The following is a 25638-nucleotide window of genomic DNA, read 5'->3' as shown; positions in this document are numbered from 1 at the left end:
AGCCATCCTAGTTGCACATAATGTTTCTTGTGGAACAAATGATGCAGGTTCCTGCATCTGTCTTGTGACATTGTGCTCTGCATACTAAATTATGATAAATTGTCGCAAATGTCCACATAGCTATGAGTCATTACAAACTGTGAGTGATAAGATGGGTTGTCTGCAGTGTAATTTCTGTCAGTGTATCATGGTAAGGGCTTCATTTTTATTTCCTGTCTAGGACCTGTAGAGGCCTTAAAGTAAATTTGAAAAGAGCAGCTTTTGGTGTTAAAAGCTACAGAGGCATGAATAAAAGTTTTAGGAAAATTAACTTATATATTATGGAAGAAAATTTTTAAAATGTGTTTTACATGGATGTCTCAGGTTTGATCCTCATTAGCCTGGGCCACTGTTTTTCAAAGCTCTGAGGTCTCTCTTTTATTGTTAGGCCTGACTTTTTCTACATGCTTTGGGTTTGTTTTCTTTGCTTATCTCCCTTCTGAGGATCTTTCTCCATTTTCTTTGTCTGTGTTTACCTGTTTATTTTTTCATCACTAGCCTTTTCAGTAATGCTAGGCCACAGACACTGAAATCTCTCAGTCAGTAATATTCACTGTGTAATGATAGCTTACACCTCACTACTGTATTTTCTGAACCTGATTTTTTCCTGTCTCTGCTTCGGGTATTCTGCTTCCTCCCATGTGCTTAGGGCACCTCATTTTCTGGGAAGCTGCAGATTCCTATACTACTGCAATGTACCCAATGTACCGGGTACTCAGCCCTTGGCACTTTGAGAGTAACAGGAAACAGTGCTTTGGCAAGAACAATATATGTCTGTGAAAAGAATATGGAGTAAGGGTCTTTCAGTTGTTAGCTTCATTCAGAAAGAGAACAAAATCAGCTGATAAAATGTCCAGTTGATTTTCTACCTTACTGCACCTCCAGTCTTTTCTAAATGTTTGAGACTGTTTGGTATTGATGGTGAGAACAATGTTATCGTGGTGGTTTTTTTCAGTGTGTTGTTTGTGATATAATTCCTTTTGTGTTCATGTAGTAGTATTGTCAGCAGGTAAATGGACTGGGGAGCAACAGCCTTAACCAAGACTTAATTGTATTCTCCTTAGCCTATTACTCTACTGATGGAGTCATCAGATGCAATGAATCTTGCTTGCTTAACAGCTGGATATTACAGACTGCTGGTTGACTCGAGGCGCTCAATATTTAACATGGCCAACAAGAAAAACACAGGGAGCCGAGAAACAGGTATTCATTGTATAGTATGTTAGCAATGGGCCAATGTGTAAAGCAGAAGCCAGCTTAAGCCAGTGCACCTCCAGATAAATACAAGGCTATTCCAAATGAGATCTGATTGCTGGCTCAGACCTAGCACCACAGTATATCAGATCAGCTTTATAATGTTCTAGTATTCAGCCTATGATAGCATCTTAATGGTAAAATGAACCAGGTGATGATTTTCTTTCATAGTCTAGTGAAACAGATGCACAGATCCCTATGAGTGTTATTAGTTTTATATGCACAAATCTTTTGTCAGAATACATGTGGCGTTGGAAGAACCAGCTGGGGATTTGGTTTTGTGTTACTGGTCCCAGAATAGCATTTGTACCTGGCTGGGGTTTAGCTTTGTGCTGAAGTGCAAAAGTATCAGTTAAACTTTAGGTCATTAAATCAACAGGTATTTAACTTAGAGTAGAGGTGAGTTTGAAAGTGCTTTTCTGAAGTGTTTGATGGCTCAGCTCTCCCAATGTTCGGAGTGTTTATTGGTCAGCATTAACAAGTTATTGTTTAAAAATTGCATTACTTTGCTCTCTGTTTTTACAATGTTGATTTTATTTCACCATACTATAGGAACTGAAAATAGAGGGAAGCTTAATCTCCTTGCTTCTGAGTGGAATTGTATACCAAAAACTACCACTTTCCTGGCTGAAGGAGATCAGACTCAAATGCCCTTTGCTGATCCAAAACAGAAGACTGTAGACGTTTCTGAAAGTCTGTTATGTCAAAAAGAACACAGACATCTGTACATAGAAAATGCTTATAATTCAGGTGGATTTGATCAGCATCTGGCCAAGCAAAGTGACCCCACTGAAGCAGAAGAAAGCAGAAATTTTAATCAGCCTTCACTGCTGTCCCTCTCAGGTTTGGAATCTGGCAAGAAAGCACAGGATTCCCCCAGGGGAGCAAAAGTTTCCTTCATATTTGGAGATCACAACTTGGATGGTATCAGTCCCCAGACTCTTGGCTATGAAAGGCTTTTGGATGAAAGTCCAGAAGTACTAGAAAAACAAAGAGCCATTTACATTAGTAATGCCAATGACATTAAAGGCCTGGAGTTGTCCCCAGATGCTGAAAGTCTTCAGTTTGCTACGAATTCTGTTTACGCAACTATAAGCGATGGTAAAATATTTGGAGCTGCGGAAGGGATTGAAGAGCCTTTGCTGCATGATATTTGCTATGCAGAAAACACAGATGATGCTGAGGACGAAGATGAAGTAAGCTGTGAAGAAGACATTATGGTAGGAGAAATCAATAGGCCTGCTCTTCTCAGCCTTTCTGGTTCTAGTGATGACATTATTGATTTGACTTCACTTCCACCCCCAGAAGGTGATGATAATGAAGATGATTTCCTATTGCATACCTTAAACATGGCCATTGCTGCTCCTCCACCTGGCTTCAGGGACAGTTCAGATGAGGAAGACTCTCAGAATCAAGCGACACAGCCTAGAGACAACAAGGAGCAAGCCAGTAATCTAGGCAATGATGACATTCCAGTGTCGCTTATCGATGCTGTCCCTACTAATACAGAGGGGAAGTGTGAGAAGGGGCTAGATGATGCTGTAGTCTCTACACTTCAAGCACTAGAAGCTTTGGCTGCTTCAGAGGAACAGCAGACGAATGACAATTCAGGTTCTTTCACCATAGTTACATTTATTCATTGAAAATCACTCCATCTCATCCATTTAGCTTTGGAAATACTCCATTTCATGAGGGTTGGTGGTTTTTTTTGTTTTCCTTTTTTTTTTTTTTGCCATCGTTCTGCATACATCATATTCCATATTATTTAATGGAACTACCATTATGTTATTAAACTACCTGTCCCGGGAACTGTGCAATAAGGTCAGAGTATTCTTACAAAGCCTATTTTTGTCTCTAATGCACCCCCTTTGCTTGTCACTTATCCAGGTGCTTCAGCTGCTGTCATGTAATTGACTCTTTATTTTTTGTGGCTTGCAGGTGTAGCTATCCTGCGAGCATATAGCCCTGAGTCATCTTCCGATTCTGGCAATGAAACAAATTCCTCTGAAATGACTGAAAGCTCTGAACTAGCCGCGGCACAGAAACAGTCGGAAAACACGGCACGTATGTTTTTGACCACAAGTGAAGGCTACCAACCCCTTGTGGAAGAGCAGACTGAATTTTCCATTGCTAAGAATCAGGCTGGGGGGCCAGGCGTGAAGCCCTCACAGCCTCTGGCTGGTCGTCAGGCTGCAGAGCTACAGTCAAAAGTTGTGCCTTCAAAGCAGATTCTTCATTCAGATAATATGGAAATGGAGCCAGAGACCATGGAAACAAAATCTGTCACTGATTATTTTAGCAAATTGCACATGGGATCCTTGGTATATTCTTGCACTAGTAAAAGGAAAAATAAGATGACAGACAGTGAAGTAAAAGCACCCCCTGATGGCAATGCTACTGTGAAAAAGCAACAGGGACCTAAAAAAGCTGAGACTGATGAAGATCTAAAAGCTAAATTTGGAACTCTTTCAGCAAGAGACAGTCAGCGCTTAAGCACTTTTAATGTGGAGAGAACTGCCTTTCGCCAAAGACGGTATGCTGCCGATGAGGGGGCAGCAGATAAGCCAAGCCCAGAAACAGTGAATGGGAAGACTTTTCCAAGAGTTCCTGTCCTTGCTAAAACAGAAACTGACTGTAAGGATGAAGTGGATCCTGAGATGAATCAGGATGGTACCTCGGGGCTTGCCCAAGGTGAAAACTTCTTGTCAGATATGACTCCTGTGTCTTCAGCCAAGGACCTAAATGATGCAGAAGATACTGATTTGTCTGCGGATGACCATCCTTCAAAGCTTCCAGAAGCTGAGCAGGGCGTGGCTAGACTTTGTGAATATCACTTGGCTAAGCGCATGTCATCTTTGCAAAGTGAAGGCCATTTCTCACTGCAAAGCTCTCAGTCCTCTTCAGTGGATGCAGGATGCAGCACAGGCAGTAGCACATGTGCTACCCCCGCTGAATCTCCTCTTTGTACCTCTGATGTTAAGCACATCATCTCTGATCCATCAATGAAAGGCATTGCCTATATTCCAGCAGATGGAAGAGCTGCCATTCTTTCAAACCATGGAACGACATACAAGGACCTGCACCAGCAGCCCGAAGCCATGTGTCACAGAATGACGGTGCCTGTCGTGCATTCAGCAATTAATGCTGAACCTCTTTTTGGCACTTTGAGAGAAGGATGTCACCGGATCCCCAAGATAAAAGAAACTACAGGTACAGCAGTAATAAAGTGTTTCTTATTTTTGTTTTTAAAGCTACATGTTAACATTGAGCACTAGGTGGGATATTTGCATTACCCTTACCTGAAACTACATAACGAAACTGTAGCAGGCAGTGGATTAGACATTCCATGTATCTTTTCATTTTACTTGTACATGTTGAGATATTCTTATGAGCTGCGTACAAGGTTTTGTTGGTTTTTTTCAAGACTTCTCATTGCAGTTAAAAATACTGGGGGGAACACTGATGGAGAGGCCTGTCTTCCAGTCTTTGGAAGCCTCTCCAAAATCTGTAGTTACTTCAGTTCCAGGATACTTGTTAGATTACAAGATGAGTTCACAAGTTATATTAATGTAAGAGAGAAAAACCTGTGATTCGCTTATTATGTATCTTATATGCTGTTTTAGCAGATTGTCAAAAACATGCCAGTATGAATAAAAAGCTCTGAATGTAAGGATGGGAAAATGTCACTGCATTATTAAGCATAAATTTACCATCTGATAGTAGGTGTTTCCTTAAAAATTTATTTACATGCAGAAACGTTACTGCATTTTTAAGTTCCAATTTCAAGAGATTTTATGAATTTACTGTTATTAAAAATGTGCAGTTTTTTCTGATGTAGTATTGGAAATTCATTGGGTTGGGTTTTAAATATTTCCCTCTTCCTGAGTTGCAACCCATATGTAGCCGTAGTGTGTGAGTGCTTGAAAATCCAAAAGTGGAACAGACTAGGAGCTGGAATGAGAAATGTTATTTTTCTGCCAAAAAAAACCCCACATAACCAAAACAAAACTACCATGAATGCATCTTTACATACTTTCAGGTGTAGTTAAAGCAGTAATTTTAATCTAAAAATAATAAACTAATTAGTTAAGAGAAAACATGCAATCCGTATACTGGGGGAGATTTAGGATGTTTTGTACATGATTTTCCATTCCTTTTTAAAAATCAGTCTACTCGAGCAGAATGAGCAATTAACTATTCATAAGCCATAATTTGTTGATAGATTTTAAGGGGCATGCTAATGAAATAGAAAAGACATGAGAAACTAGCAATTATTTTTTGGTGAAGTTTTTTGAGGAGTAGAGACGACTGGAACATACCAGGAATCCATTTGTCCTGACTGTTAAAGATATTTAAAAATTCAGTCTCCGAATATTATCAGGGTGATGCTTAATTATTCTGTCTGCTCTTCTACTACCCCTAGTGTAGCTTTCACAGAGCCTGAAAAGGGAAGACAAGGAGGCATGCCTACAGCTTTTCCTAGACAGCCTCTAGCTGACTCCATCATGCTATCATCCATGCTATCAGAATCAAAGGTGCCAAGTCAAAATCAAGACTCTTGTGACATTCCCAAAGTAAATCAGGCTTGTGGGGCAGCAGTTAGTTTACGGCCATATGACATGATAGGAGGAAGCCTCAGGATGCCGCACAACAGGAAAGTGCTGAGACGCAGCAGCAGCATCGCTGGAGGATCTGCAGGCATTGAGATGCTGTTTGAAAAGAAGGCAGCTGCAGCCAGCTTGAAACGCCAGGACATCACCCGAAGGGATGAATCCAAGTTGGAGAGAGAGGTGGAACTCCCCCTGGGCAAAAAGCTGTCAAAAAGTTATTCCCAGAGTTGTGTGTATGTCAGCGCCGATAAGAAGGAGAGTAAGAGGTGTTCAGGCACAGGTGCCAGTCAGAAGGACCCCAAGCAGTGTCGAACATTGGCCTTGCGGAAGCTGGACACCAGCTCCTGGAGGTGTCGTGGCCCCTTTAGCTATTGTTTCCTAAGCAGAGGAAATGATGACAACGATGATGAAGATGACCAAGACAGCCATCAGTTCTCATGCCTCTTTGAACCACAGATGGCGGGTGAGCTTGCAGAGCCAGTTGGTCAGTCGTTTTCCAGTGAAAATGAGCAGAAAGTCTTGAAGTCCCCAAAAGCTACTGAGCCCCTACAAGATGAGGCAGTCGGCACTTGTGAGAAGAGCAGTGCTGACATCCAAGGTGGCCAAACTGATGTGAATCTCAAAGACGTGGCCTTCGATGCACGAATCGCGCGAATAAATGAGATGAAAGAGAAGACGTATACAATGCCTGATGGATTTATTGGAGCACAAAAGGATGCCAATGAGCTACTCTCACTGGTCCGAGCAAGTATGGGCAAGAGAGAAGATTTACATCCAGAAACATATGACCTTAAACTTTCTAAGTACAAACAACTGTTATCTGTGGAATCGAGACAGTTGGGAAGTGCCTGCAGGAAAATGGCCATGGCTGAGAAAAGCCCTGAGGAAATGCTTTTAGCTATGACTTCCAGCTTTCAAGTACTCTGTTGCTTAACAGAAGCCTGCATGCGTTTAGTTAAAGTCATGAACTCTGAAACACAGCAGCAGGAAATTATAGCTAAGATAGATGAGGTTGTAATAAACTACATTTGTCTTCTGAAGGCTGCAGAAGCAGTGTCAGACAAGACCTCTGGCGATCCTAGCATTAAACTCTTGGCTCGACATTCAACTACCATGGCCGCTATTGTAAGCACACTAACACGTTCTCTTAAAATGCTTTTAAACAAATAAAATACAAAAGTCACTTCATAATCTACCTTTGCAAAGCCATACATAAAAAAACCTTTTATTTACTGTACGTGTATGAACTTATGTAACAAACTCAGCTTTCTCTGTATATTTTGTTATTTTATATAAAATAGGTATGAGGTTTAAAAAAAAAGAAGTTAAAATACTGAACACTGACAAAGTAATGACCAGATCTGTCCTTCCATTTATACAAAAAAGAAGAGCCAAAAACCCCCTCTCCCCAAGACCAGTAAGACAAACAGAAAAAATCCCATATAGGAGCAAATTGCTATTTGGCTGTTTTTCATATAGTCAAATTTATGGTTGTACAAAGTGAACTTTTAAAGCCTGTTATGTCAGTGAAGTTGTTTTCTGTTTAATCCAAGTTTTCACTTGGAGAATGCTCCATGTTTAGAAATGAGAAATTAAATCATAATGTATATAACACAGTATTTAATGTTTTAAAATTATAATTTTTAAGCATTGAAAATAGCAAAAAGACATTTAAAATCCGAGAGACTATTATAACTTACTAGAGAGTATATATATAATAAATTACTCTTTTGTTCATATGGCCTGAATTACCTGATTCTTCTTTTCTAGGAAATTCTGTATTTAAAAAAAGAAAAAAGAAAAAAAAAAAAAAAGGAAAAAAAAAGTATTGAAAATGCCAACTTCAGAAGGTATCTGATGTTTTGAACATTAGTATTGGCATTTAGGATAATGAAGGTAACTGTGGAAGACTGAGGAGCCAGAAACCAGAGTGGTGGTGGTCGATTCCATTCTGGTCAGACCGGAATGTATAGGGCAGGTCTGCACACTCCTTACCCTGGTAAATGAAAGAGAACTGTCAGGAAATTCCTGTGCTGTTTACTGTTTTCATCATATATCTATGGTGCATCTGAACAACATGAACCGCATCTATTTTGTTAAATATTTTATACTTCACATTTTATGATTCTGAATGTTTAACTGTAAATAAGTTAGAAATAAAATGAAGTTTTCAGAATACAATAAATATCTCTGAAGTATTTCCAGCCAGAGACAGTTCTTCTCTGAGTGATGAAAAAGGCAATTTGTGAATAATCTCTCCCATCTGAACCTTTCTGGAAAATATTTTGTAGTCTTGTGATTGAGAGACAGCCAAAGCTAAAGCTCTCAGTTTCACCTGACAAATAGACTTTCATGAGAGCATCTCTTAAAACTTTTCAGTCACTGAGGAGCAGCAGCCATTGTGAGAAGTGCAGAATGCCATTCTTCAAACTGGTGTAGGTAATTTCATCCGTTTCTCATAGTGTCAGATGCAAAGAGTGTAACTGCTCTGTTTTGAAAACTTGCCCATTTAGCTGAAGCTCATGGGAAGCTTTCTCTGCTGCCCTCGAAAGACTAAACCAACAAAATATGGGGTTTTTGCCATGGAAATTCTTTCTTGCATAGAGTGATGCACTTCACTAGGAAACCAAGATATGCTTTTTCCTCCAACTGCAGCGAAACATGTCCAGAAGCACAGTATCAGCTTAATTTGTTGTCTGTAGGAGAAAAATCTGGTTTCCTGGATCAATGCACTTAGCACGCAGGCCCACGCAGAAAGGCAGCTCACAGGTAGGCTGCAGGCTGGTTTACACTCGTGGTGGGTGACAACAGCCTGTCCTGTGTGGTGCTCACACTCTGTGCTCTCATCCTGGCAGCCCTGGGAGCGGGCCTGTATGTGCTGCTCTTTTGCTGCAAATATCAGTGAAATTCTTGCCAGGATTTTGAGAATTTCATGCTGGGGGAAAAAAACACATTCGGAATTATTGTACTGGTATATATTCCCTCACTGCTCCGTCAGTTTATGTAGAGATGTCATCGGTGATCAGAAATACTAAGTTTCAAAAATAGATTTAGGATTGTCACAACTAAGCATCAACATAGATAATAGAGATTTGACCCTTTCAGGCTTGCTAGTCCAGTCCTTTGCATTCCACTCCATTTAATAAATTGATCTATTTTTAATTCACAGTAGGTATATTTTTGTCCATACTGTTTAAGAGCTTTCCTGATTGTAGACCTGGTCATTTTGGTCCCAAAGGTAACTGGTCTTTTGTGAGTGTGTGGCAATATTTTTTAGGTTTAACTAGTGGGTTTTTTTCCTCTCCTTTTTAATGCATTTTCATAGAATCATAGAGTAATTTCGGTTGTAAAGGACTTCTGGAATTCATCTAGTCAAACCCCTTCTCAAAGCAGGTATAATCAGATGAGGTTGCTCAGGTCTGTTTCAAGCTTATTGGACACCCTCTAAGGATGGAGGTCTCACAACCTCTCTGGGCAACTGTTCTAATGTTTGACATGCTTATGGTGAAAAAATAAAAATTCTGTATGGGTAAACAGAATTTTTCATATTCTGACAATATCTGTCACTATACCACTGTGCTCCCTTTAGAAGATTCAGGCTCTATCTCCTTTGGTACCCTTCCATCAGCTGTAGGCTGCAATAAAGTCTCCCTGAGCCTTCTCTCCTGCAGGCTGAATAAAACCAGTTCCTCCAGCCTTGCCTCATATATTGTGTGTCCCAGACCCTCTCCAGCAGGATGAGCCTCCACTGGACTTAATGGTGTGACTTCATAAACCACCACCAGGTTTCTGTATCAGTTTTGATAAATAGGATCATCTAACCAACTGTCTGAGTCACCTCTTAGAAGGCAGCTTCTGTTTCTCCGAGGATTTCAGATATCCCCATACACAACCACGTGAATCTCTTTTTCCAAATATTTTCACACAGAATTATATGCAGTTGCTACTGAATTATAACCAATTTCTATTAAGCATTAAGATGTCCTTGTCTTCCTGTGTGGTGTCCGAGTTGATTCCTGCATTAATTACAGCATCATGTAATTAAGAAATGTCATCAGTACGTACCTACTTTTTGTGCTAAGTAGGTACAGAAATACTATAAAAGATAATTTCATGGAATCACAGAATTGTCAAACCTCAAAGGGACCTCTAGAGATCATCTAGTTCAACTCCCCTGCTAAAGCAGGATTGCCTAAAGCATATTACTCAGGACTGCATCCACGTGGGTCTTGAATATCTCCAGAGAAGGTACTCAAGATATTTAATCTGGAATATACTGCATTTTTCTAAATTTTTCTATATACACTGTATGTTTAGTGATTTTTTTTGACTTGACAAAATGACAGGCTACTTAATGTTTAAAAGTAAAAGCCTGAGTTCAGGCTATTTTCTAAAATAACATTTGGCAGAGTTTGTAATTTTGAAATTAAGAAACAAATCTGAATGCCTGCATTTCTTTTCCTTCTATTTAATTGAAGCTCCATGAGTTCATGATCCTTGGGAGATCCAGAATGCTCCATGACGTCCCCACTGCTCACCAGAGATGTGAAATACTCTCTTACATTAGCACATTGTTTGAACCTGAAAAATGAGCTCCTGAGTAGCCTTGTCACTTACGCAATATATATCTAAGAGATATATATTGTGACCCTGTGACTGAAATCCAGTTTGTTAGTAGCATTTTATCAGGGATTAATTTGCCTCAGTAGGATATAAGCGTTGTAGTAACAATGTTAAAAGCCAAAGCTTCATTGCACTGAGCACTGAACAGGTACAAAGTGAAAACTTGGTTCATGTCACAAGTAGCATATTGCTGAGCATGTGGCCCTAACATTAGCCACTCTTTATAATTTGCCACTCCTAATTCAGGAGCAGCTGTTCTGCACAAAAAGGGAGTGATCATAAGCTTCCACTGTGCTACCTGTGGAACATCCCTACTGTGTTTTCAGACCCGGATGTTGTCAAAGCAATAGAAAGCATGAGGCACTCACCACTACAAATGAAAATAAAATAAAAATATAAATAAATTATAAAATAAAGTAAAAATAAGATAAAAAAATTGTAATTACATTTTTCTGTAGGTGTTTGATTTTCTGTCAGTGCTGGTGGACTTTGGGAGATGCTGATGGGTGAAAAATTCATGAGACTTGATAACAACACTTCCTTTGGAGAGTTTGAAGCAGTGGGTTCTGGGGAGAGCAAATTCAAGCTCACAAGATTTGGGAGCAAACCTCTGAAAAGGCAAACTAACATAGCAGCCTGTTGTACTGTAGTAAATGTAAACCTTTCAGTACTGATCTTCAAGCGCAACTGCATTCTGAAAAGAGACTGTGCTATTAATGACACATTTCCATGTAATAGGCCATATTTTGTTGCATTTTAAAGTTAATTTTGTCATGTTTGCTTTTATGGTACTTGCACTTGCAACCAGCTTCTTATTCTCAGCACATTATGCTTGGCAGATGTTACCTAGAGCTATTTCATTTTTTTGCAATGGCTGACCAAGTAATTTCTTGTTCATGTGACTTTCATCACTGTCTTCATTCAGGATTACCTTTTTGCCAATGAGATTTGAATTATGTCTTGTTACCTGTGAAAGAGATGCCTTTACTGCCTCAGAATATGGCATACTCCTGTGTGATCCCTTTGGCATACTTTTAAAAATGGAATGGGAGGGCATCAGAAGTTCAGATAGTAACCTCAGAAGGCCAGAAAATACTCTTTTGAGGCCAGAATCCCAAAACAGTAATATTGGCCAAGTTGGAATGCTTGCCACTGTCCTTGGCACCAAGGGAGGCTTTTATTCTGATGCAACCAGAAAAGGTTGTCCTAAGACTGGTACTCAATGAGGCACTTTCCCCTGACTTTTCCATCATGATAAGATGAAGGCAGGACCTCTCAATCTACATGAGCAAGGGATTACTGTGTAGATAAAGTCCCTTAGTCAGTATTGCTGTTCCTTGAAGTATGAGAGCTTTCTCTTGTGGCAGCATCAAGGCAGTTTCCACTTGGGAATAATGCTTAAATTTTCTCCACCTTTCCAGGAAGTAGCATTAGTTGTGTTGCCTCCGGGATTGACTGTCCGTTTGGGCAACAGGGTTAAACAGACTGGTGAAAGGACTGATAGCTTCACATCAGTATCATGGAGTTCCACTTCATCTGAACTGTATGCAAGGCTTTCCATCATATGTAAAGGTTTTCATTGAAGTGTGGACTTCACCACTCAACTACTCTATTTTAAACTTGTTAACCTTGAGAGGGTGTGCATAGGTTTTCTGTCTCTCTTCCAGAATTTGATTAGCCCTTGGCAAAGCATCGTGAACTAGACTCATTCATTAGTAGTTCATCTAACGGGCCTTCCCCAACTTTTCGCAGTTGTCTGAGCTTTATCAGGAGTAGATTGATCTATCAGTTGACAGAGATCAGTTTGTGTCCCACAACAGTAATTTCACTCTTTCTTGAACACTCGTTCATGTATCTTCAGTGCTTCCATGAGAGTAGTTCAGTGATCTGAATTGACCAAGTGCCTCTTGGTCAATTCCCTGATAGTGTGGTTAAAGCATATTCTTCAGGCCCCATTTTCCCAGTTTGAGTCAAGGTAAGGCAGTGGTGAAGCAGAAATTTAATATCAAGGTCTCCTGGCTTTCTCAAAGAGACTTGTGCTACTGATCTTGTGCGTGTTACTGAAAGATGTGGACTGTTTGGCTCATCTTGATCTTGAAATGTTTTTCTGCATGCAGCAGATGCAGGAAAGTTCAAAGTTTTATCACTCCTGTTTCTCTCTTGCCAGAGACAGCCTTATATGTAATGGAAGGGAATAAATCTTATTAACTAGGTTAGGCTTTTGGGTTGATGTGTTTGTTGGTCTTCATCCTCTTCCTGTCAGTTCATACTGTTCCAAGTTACCTGCTCAAACTGAAGCAGTCTGGTCCCTCGTTGTAAGTTCCTTACTCGTACTGAAGTCAGTTTAACATGCACCTCAGCCTTGAGCTTTAAGATTATCAAGATCTTTCCCTCTGCTAGGCAAGTGAGTTAGGGAAATTTGGTGTTCCACGTTCTCATGGATTCTCCTGCTCCCAGAAAGGTGGCTTTCTCTGTTGTCATCTTTTCTGTTAGAAAAATGAGAGAAATTCATACACACCCTCGTGGTTCCTTCTTTGACCTTGTTGTTCAAAGACAGACCATCTCTTAAGATGCAGCCATCATTTTTGTTGAAAGTGGTGTCTTAATGTCACTTTATTTATGTTTTCCTTCACGTTCCTTTATGCTTCTAAGGAACATGCCTTATTTTCTATCTGTAATAGTGAAAGAGCTCCCTTTTTATTTGTAGTACAGAGTTTCTCAGAACATACAGATTCTGTATATCTCTGACGGAGCCAGTGGCTATCTAGATTGATAGTTGGTGTGTCAGTATTTGCTATAAAACATAAGAATCAATACATCCAACTGAGTTTACAGCTTCTGTGAGACTTCTGAGTTACTAAACTGCCAAATATCTACCATTCTTTCCCAAGGCACTGTGCCATCTCTGATGAGCTGCCTCAAGATCTGCCACAGCACTTCATAGAGTCAATCTGGAAATATTGTTTGCATGAGGGGCATTGAGAATCTCTGCTAGATAATTTATGGCACATAATTCTATAAAGTCAGACAGTGTGAGCAAACATGAATATTAATTTGAGAGTGAAAAAAGAAAGCATCCAGAGCCCTATTATCAGGGTTTCCTTCAATGTTTTAGATGGTGTCTCTGTGGCTGATGAAAGAATTTAAATTGTTTATGGCATGCTATGTTTTTTATGCCATTGTGCCAAAGGTGATGACAACAGTGTGAATACATCCTCCGTAGTTACTGCAAAAGGAAAATCTCTGCAATCTGGAGTGATAATGTGTAGGTGTACCCACAGAACAGATCTATTTATAGATCATGCATCCTTAAGAAGACTAATTATTGGTAAGTTATGTTTCTTTCTCAGAGGCCAGTCTCTGGTCTCTTTTCCACCTGTCAGTTACCATTAAAGGAAAATGGGACAGCAGCCTGTATCAACAAAGATGTTGTTTCTTACTATAAGCAAAGGGCCAAAAAATGGTTGCCTGTGATACAGAATTTGCCTGGAACTGGTAACAAGAAATATATATAAAAAATTATGTCATCATTTGATACTGGAGACACTGAGATGTTACACAATGTTTTATATAGTGTTTTTTAAGTTACTCTTCAGAGACTAAAGATGTTTTATACATCCTTTTTGACAGTGCATTGCAAGATTCTTCCATATTGCTTCTGCCTTTAAATGACAGCATGGGATGACATTAAATATCATCAATAGCTTTGTCCTTGAAAGTGTTCTTACTCCTGTGCTAAACTGTAAGTTTGCATGTAGGATATGTTTGAAAGTAGTAATGGTGACAAACTGAAGGCTTCAGCCAGTGCTCCAGGCTTTGGTTTCAGGGAAGTGCCAAGTTCCTTAATATAACTTAGGAAATCTTCCAGTGTCCATGGAAGGATGTAATCTTAGCACCACCTCATAGGAATCTCATTTTCCAGACGGATAGGAGTATTTTTGCTGAAAGAAATGCCAAAGGATCCAGTTTCACTTTGTTTCTTCTCTTACCTGTGACATGGCCACAGATGGAGCTGATGATCTAGTCTGCCCGTGAGACGTCAATGCAGAGATCATGGATGCCTGAAGAATTTCCTAATCTGTAGTTTTGCTGAGATTAATCATCCTGTCATCCTCTCTGCAATTTCGTATACCTCTTGAATCTTCATGGACAGCCCAAAGAATGGACAACGTGCAAAAAAGAACAGGACCAGCATCACAGTTTTCCTAGTACATAAGCCTGTGACCACTCCTTGGGCTTATCTTCAGCTGCTTTCTACAGTAAGAGCAGAAACTACTTGTATTCCCTCTCTTGGTTCTTATCCAAAGTCAGTATATTTCAGTGGAAAGTTCTGAAGCTTTCTAGCCCCATTGAATACTTGTGTTAGGGTTTCTGCTACAAGTCGGTTCTACAAGCAAATAAATTATAGGCACAAATTTAGTGCTGCTAATTGCCCATCTGACCTTCTCCTTAATGATGCTGAACCTTCACTGCCTGGAAAAGCCAGAGCTACCTTTTGCTTTAGTCCAATTTTAAAAAATGCAATGACTCTGAAACATAGTTACCTACTCACTACACTACTTGGATTAGACACTTAAATACAAGCTACTTATCATACTAAATTTTTGCTTTTACAGTTGTAATTTCAATTTTCTTTCATACCTTGCAGATAATTACATGTAGTTCTTCTTAGTTTACACAATTCCTCCCTTCCCTCCCCCTTTTTTTTTTAACCAGCTCTTGTTATTTCTAATGTTTATTCCTCCCTCCTTTCATTGTTAACTTCTTTACACTTGAAAAACATGTCTTAAAAAGGGATAGATCATGTATTTTTCTCATCACAGATGCTTCACAGGGTTTTGCTTTTTAAAGTAGTTCCTGCCTTCTAAGAAGGAAAATGTTTACTGCAATGTCTTCTGTTTAAATCCCTGAAACAGACTATTAAAAAAATATATCTTATTTAAATATATGGAAGAACTAAGAGAGCAAAGCAGCAATGCATTCCCTGGTGAGTCAGGAGGGGTAAGTATTCACCAGAACAAATGAGGGCTTGCCTTCAGTCACTTTGTCTGTACACTAATTGGACTTCAGGTAAAATATTGTGCCTGGAGAAAAAACCAACCAACAACCTTTGCCTTGGACATGCTTTTGTGGAGGTTCTTGCCATCATGCCCTTCAGAAGGAGACAGTTGCATCTGGTGGAAATGTTCAGGGCTTACCACCAAAGCTCGGAGAATGCCCTGAAGAGCCTGGAACAAGTGGAGCATCCCTGTGGAGGCATCCTGCTCAGCACACATGGCTCTGCTCATGGTGTGAAGGTAAGATTGCAAATCAGATGCTTTTTCACATTTTATAAAGTTATTCCCAATGTTGCTACTGTTCCTTCTGACTGAATTTCTCCTGCCCGTCTTTCTGATTTTTAAAAAAGAATACTTTTCAATCCTTTCCATCTCATCTCTTCCTTTATGAAAGACCTGCAAAAATAAGTAAATTAACTGCTGTATCATAAAAAGAAAAGTGATTCTATGCAAAGGCATGTCTTGTCTTTAAACCAGTACATCAGTTAGTATAGGTTTGGGGGTTGCTATAACAAGTGTACTAATTATGAGTAAATTTGGTTGTAAGAAACTTTGTTTTGTGTAACTGACTTATCCACTGATGGCTTACTTAAACAACATCTGAAGGTACTGTGGTATCCTCGTATCTGTATATTTTTTTTATTTGTTACTTTTGAATCTTTATTTTTTCTTTCCCTGCTTATTCTAAAATTTGGGAAAATGCAGTTTTCTTTGCAAAGTTTGTAGAAAAGGAATTTAATTTAAAATGGTATTATTGTACGTCTGTATTTGCATTTGGCAAATGAAACATGAATATATTTGGAGTCTTTTTCCCTGCAGAATAATTTGCACCATTTAGATCTCTTATGTCCATAGGACCTTTGGATTGACAGATTCCTACTTCCCACTGAGTCTGGTTGTGTGCTCTCAGTGCAGGCTGGCAGCATCAAGACCTGTCTTAAAAGCACTTGGGTTTTTGATGGTCTGTCTTTGCAGAATTCTATTCCAGAACATCACTGATGTAAGGTTTAGGGACCTGTCTTTCTAACCAAAGAACAATTTCTAACCAAAGCCTAGGATAAAAGGCTAGTTCTAATAGTTTTGTTTTGTTTAAATAGTTCTCTGCTATCTCTGATGCTTGTACATAAAATTCCAGATGAGATCTGACCCATCTTTATAAAGTGGTATTATTACATCTCTATGGAAAATTTCTTGTGTGGCACATCACAGGATCCCATTTGCCTTTCATGCCTGAAGTGCACTGCTGGCTTAGAGTCATTCTGTGAATTACTAGTATGCTCAGTTCTTTCTACTCAGTCAATTAAAACTGATTAAGTCCTAAGTTACAGTGGACCTTTTTTCTGTCCACGGAGTGGAATTCATCTTTCTTAACTTTAGTTGTCTAAATGCTGGGCATCAGGTATAAATCACATAAGCCCTCTCTACAGTCAGTGCAGGAGGAGAAAGGGGCATCTCCAGAGGCTCATTCAAAGATGGCTGGGATAAATCACCTCCTGGCTGTGCTTTTCTTCTTTCTGTTGACAATATGGAGAACCTAGACAATCAGCTCAGTCTCAGTGATGAGTACAAGGAGGTAAAGATCCCTCCCCATTTGTCTTCATACTGTGCTTTTTGAATTTTAATTCACATCAATTAGTATTTGTTGAGGTCATCTCTTCACTTTTGATCATGACCAAATTGATGATGCCTCCCATCTTTGAGTCACCAAAGTGCTTTGAAAGGCATGAAGTGTGTTGCATGAAGCATGTTGTTTCTCTAGAAGAAGTGCATTCCGATCAAGTGATGTGCAGATCCATCTGGGGTTGTTATTTAGCCAGCTGGCCTATGTATCCCACCTTTTCTGAGGTTTTCCTTGTCTAATTGTTTGCTTTGTTCATACTTATGGTTCTTAATGTTTGGCTTACAAAGTTTTAATACGCTGTGAGAATTTATAGGGAACTTTTTCAAAGTTACTGTGACTGGAGAAATTTGTCACCATCTTGCCTGTACTCATTCAAGTCAGAATATGCCAGCCATCTCAGTCTCTGTGAGTGAGCCCCAGCACTGTCTGCCAGAGCTCTGTGTACACACACGAGACACTCCCTGTCTCAGCATTGCCTACCATTGGTGCTGGAGATAAGGCCAGGAGCTTAGGTAGCCTGAAAGGGAGTGTTTAGGTTCCTTATGAATCTCCACATTTTATTTAGCACCAAACTTAAATAAGAACAATTAACAACAGTTCATAATTCTTGACAGTTTAACAATAGATACTTCTGAATCCTCATTAATATTTGTATAGAAATTACATAAATTGTGTTTTGCAAAATTTAGAGTGGGCAGGATTCCTAACTACATCTTTTTTTATATTTCTAAATCCCAGATGAAGTAAATTGGAGATCTGTATTAGTAAATAGTACCAGAAATAAATAGTAGAAAAAAGGCAGATGGAAAACGTGAAACATTATTTTAGAAATAACGATACAGTTTTAAATGTGAAGTGAAAAGACTGTTTCTCTTTTCTCCTCCAAATGCCATATTTTTCCTTAGAACATATGTTGCTAATTTGGCAGAGGTTCACACCTTTGTACAGTTCTTACATTCGGATTCAAAGGCTGAGGTTTTTTACAACTGAATCTCACAATCTCTAATGGGCCATTTTATGGGATTGTAACAGCTGTTTGTTTACATTTATTGTTCAGAATACACATCAATTTACACGAAACTACTCATGTTGCATATTCACAGCTTTTGTTAAATCTCCCAGTTCAAAATGGCCAAGTATGATGTCTACCTGAAGGTTAACATTTTTTTAAAGCTGTGAGTTTGTTGACAAAGAGCAAAGTACATTTTGATGGTTTTAAAATATTCTGCCAGCACTTCAGAAAATAACTACATCAAAAGCAATCCAGATATGTTCACTCTTTACTTTGAATGTGCATCATCAGTGATGTCAGTGGGACTTTAGTAAAACAGTTGTTAATTAACTTATGTCCCTTCTTTTGGCCCTGCAGAATAGAGGCACAAAATGTTGTAGGAGCAACCTGAAGAGCAAACATTAGTTTGTTTGTTTCTTTATTAATAATTTATCTAGAAATGTTAAAGATGTTTAAAAGTTATCGAATTCTCCCAACCTGTCACAACATCTCTAGGACCAGACCCCATCATTCTTGTTGCACCCAGATCATTATAATGAAGAGTTACTGTAAGACTTGTTCTTGCAAACACTTCTTGACCTAGCAAAAGTTTTGTTTTGGCTGGCAGCTGAGAGTGATGATGTCCTTTTGGATTACACCTTTGCAAACAGGAAGGAGAGGCTGAAAACCTAAAATGAAATTAATTTTAATTCTTTAAAGGTTTTACCTGCTTTTCTGCAAACAGACTGTCAGAACACAATGGTGGCTCTTACAGGAAGAGCAGAAAGTAAAACAGACCCTAAAAAACCCAACCCTAAAACTCATTATTCTTTCCAAATGTAGAAGGAAACTGTATGGAATAAACATTGGAAAATATGTATTTCTACATCCTTCTTTTATTAAGGCCAGTTCCTTTCTGTGTGGATAATTGTTCCTTCAATTTAAAACAATGGCCAACACCTGCCTGTTTAGACTTCCCCATTTGTTGATTTCACTTACTGAAAAGTGTTGAAGAGTCAGAAGTGAGATTTCTTTTACATCAGGAAGAAACAGAGGCTCTTTGAACTTCTCTGTTCTCCAAGGGGAACAAAAATTTTCAACTGTGAAAACAAAATACAGAATTCCCACATTGAAAGCAATGCTTATAAAAACCAATGGATGTCACAGGAGGTTCTTTCCCAGTCACATGAGGTCATCACTCAAAATATGTAAGCTGCAGACTAACAGGAATTAATGCCTTCTGGATCCCATGAAGAAGAGCACTACAGGGAGCTCAGCTATAGGGTCTTATTCCTGCAGTGGGCTGTTGTTCCCAAAAGCCCAGTTATTTTGAGTATCCTTGTAGAACACTTTATGGACTACATGAGCACTTTTAGTTAACGGCCTGATTAATACGCGTAGCCAATGTTCATGGTTGTGTTCTTTTTAACTTTTTGTATAATTCTTCACTTTGGACTTGGAAGGTTTTATCTGGAAGATTTTATTTAAGACTGAGTCTTAAATTAAGACTGGGCTGAACTTAGAGGAAGTCTCATCAGACATTATAAAAGATCTTATTATAAGGGACAGGCATCTGGAGCTGTGTGAAGAAAGCAGATTTCTTGCAATTGTTTTAAATTCAGAATGCTGTTAACAACAGGCCTGCCAAACAGCTGTGCTAGATTAAGTGAGAAAGCCACATAACTGTAGATGAAAGTTGTCATGAGAGTAATACTGATAGTGTTTTAAAGCTGGAGACATTTCTGTGTAACAAATGGCAAAGAATCAGAACAATGAAACCCATAAACCCCATCAGACATACATGAATAGCTGTCAAGCTATTTCAGTGTTTCAAAGGAAAACAAAGGTGCAGAGTTTAGGCACTTAGAGAATTGCCTGAATCGTGTCCAGGCCCAGCTGAGCAAGCAGAGATGGAAGAGAAATGGTGACATACACTAGAAGATACATGAAGTTCTATGGAGAGAGTTCCCAGAGGAAGTGGAAAAAGACTAGTATCATCCTAGCAAGCTGTTGCCACCTCTCTTTCTTAAAAATAGCACAGACCAGAAGCCTCAGTGAGTGAGTATGCCAGTCCTGGCAAAACAGAAATATTGAATACAAAGGTGACTTTTTTCAAGCAGATGGAACATTGGCAAAGCTTGGAGGTGGAGAAAAGTGGACAAAACTAAAAAGTGGGATGAGAGCTTCAGAGTTGAGGATGAGGACTTAGTGCCATTGCAGCTTCTTTGCAGCATTGAATTGTGTGACCTGTCCAAAGAGAATAGCCCATTTTCCAAGCAGTACAGGAAAGAAAGTGACTAAAAATTACTCCAGTATTAGATAAAATCTGGTCCTTTTTTCATTAAAAGTTCAGAACCAAGGCTAGGGGATGGGTAGAGGCAGGGACAGCCAATGTGTTCAGCTTTAAGGGTCTAGGAAACTTCAAGATCTCTGCTATTAAAACAGTATGGCCAGCAAGCATGGGCTGCTGAATGGTGATTCTCAGAAAAAAAATATATTTGAAGTAAGACAATACTTTTTTTATTTTTTCTCATTAAAAGGTTTATTATTTCAGAAGGAGAAATCAAGTTATTTTACAGTAATGTTGAGTTATTGAGTCTTTTATTTCTCTTTGATAGCCAAATTCTTAGTTGTAGTTCCCTTCTACATTAAATATCTGGTTAAGTAGAACTGGGAAGAGACTGCGTGTGACAAGTCTATACATGACAAATGAAACTCTTTTACAGGCATGCAGTTGAGCAAGGCATGTGTTGAAGCATAAAATGAAAAAAATATCTTTGGGCTTCTAGATCAGGTAATACAAAAGCTAGTTAGCTTTCTTATTAGTATCAGTCTGCTACCTTTAGATTTCAGTTGAGGGGAAAAAAGAGAAACCGTGCAGTTGACCTCAAGTCTTTTTAATATGACCTCAAGTCTTCCAGAAATGACAGCAGCAAGCAAAGTGAAATCAAATGTTTGAGCACAGACATTTTCTCTTTCCTGCACTTTTATTTGAGCAAGAGGAGAAATGAAATGGGAATGGGAACAAAGAATGAATGATAATACAAAGTATAAAATGATCAACAGAAAAACCAGAAAGAAATAAATTGTCTTGTACCTAACTTCAAATATTCTATACTATGAAACCGAATAGATATTTGTGTGGATTTCTAGAGTGCATGTGTGTTAATATAGTTGCAAGTACATTTTCCCAATATGCTGATTTCAAAGGTGTGCTATTCCCCAGTCTCAGTAATTCTGTAGGTCCAGTAGGTCCATTAGACTGAATAAGGATGGGAGAAATAGAAGGAAAAAAACACTTTGATGATAAGTAAAAAGAAAAATTGATTCTTTACTTAAATATTTGTGTGACTGCTGCGATGCTAGATTGGATCTACTTGGTTCACAGCAAGTAAAACTATTTAAGCTCTATTGTTATTTTGTTCTCTATATGCAGCTCACCCTAATGGCTTACTGCAATATCCCTACCTGACTCTCAAAGACAGACCTCAAAAGATAAAACCCCATTCAATCAGTAGAAAAAAAATTAAGTCACAGTACATGGCAATTCAAACTGGCAAATACATTTTATCTCTGATATTCTCAGGTTTGAGACCTATATCATTACATGACTTTTAACAGAAAGCACACAGAAACTAAGAGGTGTCATTTAAAAAATAATTTTGGTTTTAGCTATGTTAAAAAAATAAATAAATCTGCTGATAAAAAATTAGAGTCTATTGTTCTTAAAAACCTAAAACATCTAAAGTTAAATTGTGGTACCACTTTCAGTTGTCTTTTCTCATTCCACACTGTCTAAAGCTACCCAGGAAAATGAGATGCTGCCCTAGTTTGAACACATAAGTAGCAGCAGCAGCACTTGTTAGATGTATTTTATGGCTTTTTGAGATCTCTTGAGTATGTACAAAGTGTGAGGGAGAACAACTGATCATTCTGGAATATATCCTAATTCATTTTGAAACAAATACTTACTTCTTTTTCTTCTGTGCAAACACTCAATCACTTACTTGATAGCCGTATTGGCAGCCTGGTATTTTTAGTGTCTTGGTTATATTGAAGTAGTCTTGTCTCAGTCTTTCACCTTAAGCTTTTCAATTATTTTCAGAGTCTCAGATAAGCTTGACTAAAAGACTTAATCTTTTTGTTCATGTACTCATTAAAAATGGCATCTAAACCAATCCTTCTTTAAGATGTGTTGAACAAGGCCAATGCTGCTAGAGAAATGTAAAGCTACATCTCTGTTCAGTGTGAATCAAATGCTTAATGAGACTATCTTCAGATTGCTAATGTCTCCTTATTAGTAAATGTATGAAAGGAAAATTAATCTTACCATACCCTTATGAGGTTAAACAAGCAAATCAGAAGACCATTATGGGGCATATTTATCTTTCTATTGAGGGCTAGAGCAATCAAGAGAAATAGCACAGAATCACTTAAGGAAAATCCTAGAAATAATACTGTGCATGCAAATGATTAGAGTGATGGGCAGATCTGAACTTTCTCAAAGCTCATGAAACAGATTTTAGTGTCTATCTACAAGCAGTATAAATGGAGATGAAAAAGTGGAAAGCAAATATTTAATATGAGCCTCTAAATCTCACAGTAAAATACAAAAGTTTGGTACAGATTGTTTTAACTGAATTTACCTTTAAAAATGTGGGATGAATTCAACTCTGCTTCTTCATCTTGTTTCTTATTCTGCTGCTACTTCTGGACCAAAAAAGGTCTAATTCTAAATTCATGGATGCAGCTTTTGGTACAGTGAAATGCAAGAAGAGTTGGTTGTTGCATCTGTTTATTTTCAGACAGAACTGCAACTACCATGTTTTTGCATTAACACTCAAAATGACATTTATCAGACAAATGCTAATTATTCCACCTTGACTTTCAGGCAACAGGAAAACAAGGGGTAAAAGTACAACAGAATTCCTCTCATCCTAATGAAGATATCTAAAAGAAATTAGTTTAATTATGTTCAAGAAATGCTATTTTCTTTCTTTACTGACTCTAAATGGGAGCTGTTTAGGGGGTCAGGGAGGCTAGGGCAGTTATAGAAGACTAGTTTGTAAATGTGTAAATGTTGATGAGGTGCAACCTACCACTAATCACAGTTTGCTTCTCATTTGTAGGAATGTCTTTGCTTTATAACTCAGCTTTATTTGAATGGGCACATCTTGAAATCTTTGGCTGCAGCCCAGGTTTTGGAGAATTTTCAGATCTGGAAAGATGGGAAAATCATATATTACATTTAATGGCAGAAATTTTACTGCATGACTTTAAAAGGAGAGAGAGCATAAAAATCAAACAAAAGGAGACAAGAAAGCAAGATTCATGTGTAAAGTTTTCTGTGTGGTTACAAGCCATTATACAGGTGTTCAGCTTATATTACATATTTGAGGTTAAGTCCTGAAGTTATGCAGACTTAAGCATAGTTAGATGCAACCCTTGAATACTTCTACTGACTTCAAAAACTCAGTGTAATCCTCTGATTTCAGTGCCTCACCTCTTTCAGTTCTCATTTTTCTAGCACCTTATAATCTACTATTTTTAAGTGCCTTGGCATAAGTTCATAAGGCCCATTTCAGCAGAAAAATCTCTTCAGCCCATTCTTTCATGTTGTAGTAAGAAGTGGCATCCACCATTAATCATTAGTTGTGCTACACACCTCATCACAGGTCTTTATTAATGAAAGTTGTGACCAAAAAAAAAAGCCATTACTTACCATTAGCCATTACCTCCCTCTCTGTGAGATACAGTCCAGCATTGCCCTGCTCCATTCAGTGCCAACATACTCATGGAAACATTTCTTATCACTCTTGGGAATAACTTGCTCACTGAACCTCATTTAGTGTGAATATCAGCAGCCTTGTAACAACAGTTTGCCTCCACCAACCCCAGCTCTACCACACTTGCATTCCCTGACTGTTACTCTTCAGCTGTATCATCTCAATTAGGTGGAGGGTATTTGTGTGAGCTCAGATTTTGCAGGCAGAGGAGCTTTGCTGCTCTGGGTAGTTCAGTTCTATAGATGTATCTAACGCTGGAAAAATATTGTCATCCACTCCATTCTGGGAGCTTCTATTCAGAGCCCTGTTTTTTGGGTGGCCTGCCCTAGCCTATGCTCTTTGACAGATGTGAAAAAACAAGCAAGAATAGAAGGGATAGTATATTCACATTCCCAAGGGAAAACAAACAAACAAAGAATTTCAGTAACTCCCACTTAAATGAAGCCACAGAGAAACAGTGTCTTCAGGGTATGCCCTGAAAGTTCAAAATAATAGGATTAACCATTTTTATAATGGCATTTGAGAGTGAATTCCAGAGAAAGAAACAATCTCTTTCTTAACATCTTTGCTACTATTGGCTGTTACTGGGAGAGAAATGCATGGTCAGAAAAACTGGCCCTAAATGCATTTCTAGGTCAAGAGCAACATCCTAAATTATATTTATGAAGTCCCAGGTAGTCAAGGAAAACTGTGGAGCTCCTAAGTCACCAAGAAAGTCACCTAATGCTCCCTGATTGGATGCCACAGTTTGCATCCGCTCCCTTGACACATGGTTTTAAGGGACATTCTGAATGAGAACGGTCTGGACACTGTTTGGATACAAAAGTGTTGAAACCATCTGGTTAGCAAAGGCAGTTGTCCTGGTTACTATTGCTACCATATTTCGTAAGCACTGAACGTCACCAACTGGGAACCAAATTAACAAAAAGGAAAAAATACCCTCAAACAACCCTGCGAAAAGGAAGATCTTACTCTTGTCATAGCCTCTGGTTGTTAGCCTAGGCAGGACGGGCCATTCCTAGCAAATTTTTTCAAATCCTAACCTGAGCACCAGGCCCCAGGTTTCTTGTTGATCTCATGAGGTCTTTCTGGTGGTTGATCTGGGAGTAAGAAACAGCTGTCTTTGGAAACACTCAACAAGAAAAATGTTGACCCTAATGTATCACTTGCTGCAGCTGCAGGCAAGTTACTACCATCTCATCAATGTTACTGAAAGTAGGGCCTGCATTTTACATCATCAATAGAAGCAGAAAGAACAGAGGCCAGGCCATTTGGAAACCCTGCTATTGATTACAAAAGTGCAGGACTTCACCTTTAATCTCCATCTGTGTTTAAGCATGTCTCCAGCAGTGAATGTACTGTGGCATATCTGAAGTTTGAAAAGCTGCTGAGAATCCTGCTATGTGGTTTTCATAAATTCTTTTGAAATTCCAATTTCAAATTTATAACTGGTTTGGAAAAAACTATTATTCTGCGGTGCATTGTGGGGCAATAATCCTGTGACAGATTTCAGGTTACAAAGCGTAAACATTTTTGCTTGAGAGCTCTGAAGAAGTGCTCATGTTTTGTAACAGTGGAATTGCTTCTTTTACCACCATCTGACTTGGAAACAGTTAATGGAATTTGTTCCAAATGTTCTGGGTAAAAATGGGGTCTG

The 25638-nt window shown here is 38.7% G+C and overlaps 1 protein-coding gene and 1 long non-coding RNA gene across 6 annotated transcripts in view; one reads left to right on the top strand and one right to left on the bottom strand.

The window, feature by feature from the left end:
- The window catches only part of FRMPD4 (FERM and PDZ domain containing 4), a 314233-nt gene extending 306630 nt beyond the window's left edge, over positions 1-7603 (top strand). For 3 of the 4 annotated variants that reach the window (XM_051608839.1, XM_051608841.1, XM_051608840.1), the window contains 4 exons: positions 1104-1242; positions 1846-2904; positions 3232-4503; positions 5722-7603. In XM_051608839.1, coding sequence (XP_051464799.1) covers positions 1104-1242; positions 1846-2904; positions 3232-4503; positions 5722-7073 — 3822 coding nt within the window. In that variant the 3' untranslated portion in view covers positions 7074-7603. Of the gene's footprint in view, positions 1-1103; positions 1243-1845; positions 2905-3231; positions 4504-5716 lie in introns of all 4 variants that reach the window. The other variant, XM_051608842.1, reaches the window with a different exon arrangement.
- Positions 2215-25638, bottom strand: part of LOC127380212 (uncharacterized) — a 39451-nt gene continuing 16027 nt past the window's right edge. Inside the window, exons 3-5 of one of the 2 annotated variants that reach the window (XR_007888436.1) lie at positions 23295-23413; positions 19195-19295; positions 2215-2718 (exon numbers count right to left, since the gene is read on the bottom strand). This is a non-coding gene — a long non-coding RNA (uncharacterized LOC127380212). The remainder of the gene's footprint in view (positions 2719-19194; positions 19296-23294; positions 23414-25638) is intronic. The other variant, XR_007888437.1, reaches the window with a different exon arrangement.

This window comes from Apus apus, chromosome 1, assembly GCF_020740795.1.
Source record: "Apus apus isolate bApuApu2 chromosome 1, bApuApu2.pri.cur, whole genome shotgun sequence".
Lineage (NCBI taxonomy): Eukaryota > Metazoa > Chordata > Aves > Apodiformes > Apodidae > Apus > Apus apus.
This window is presented reverse-complemented; position numbering and strand designations above follow the sequence as displayed.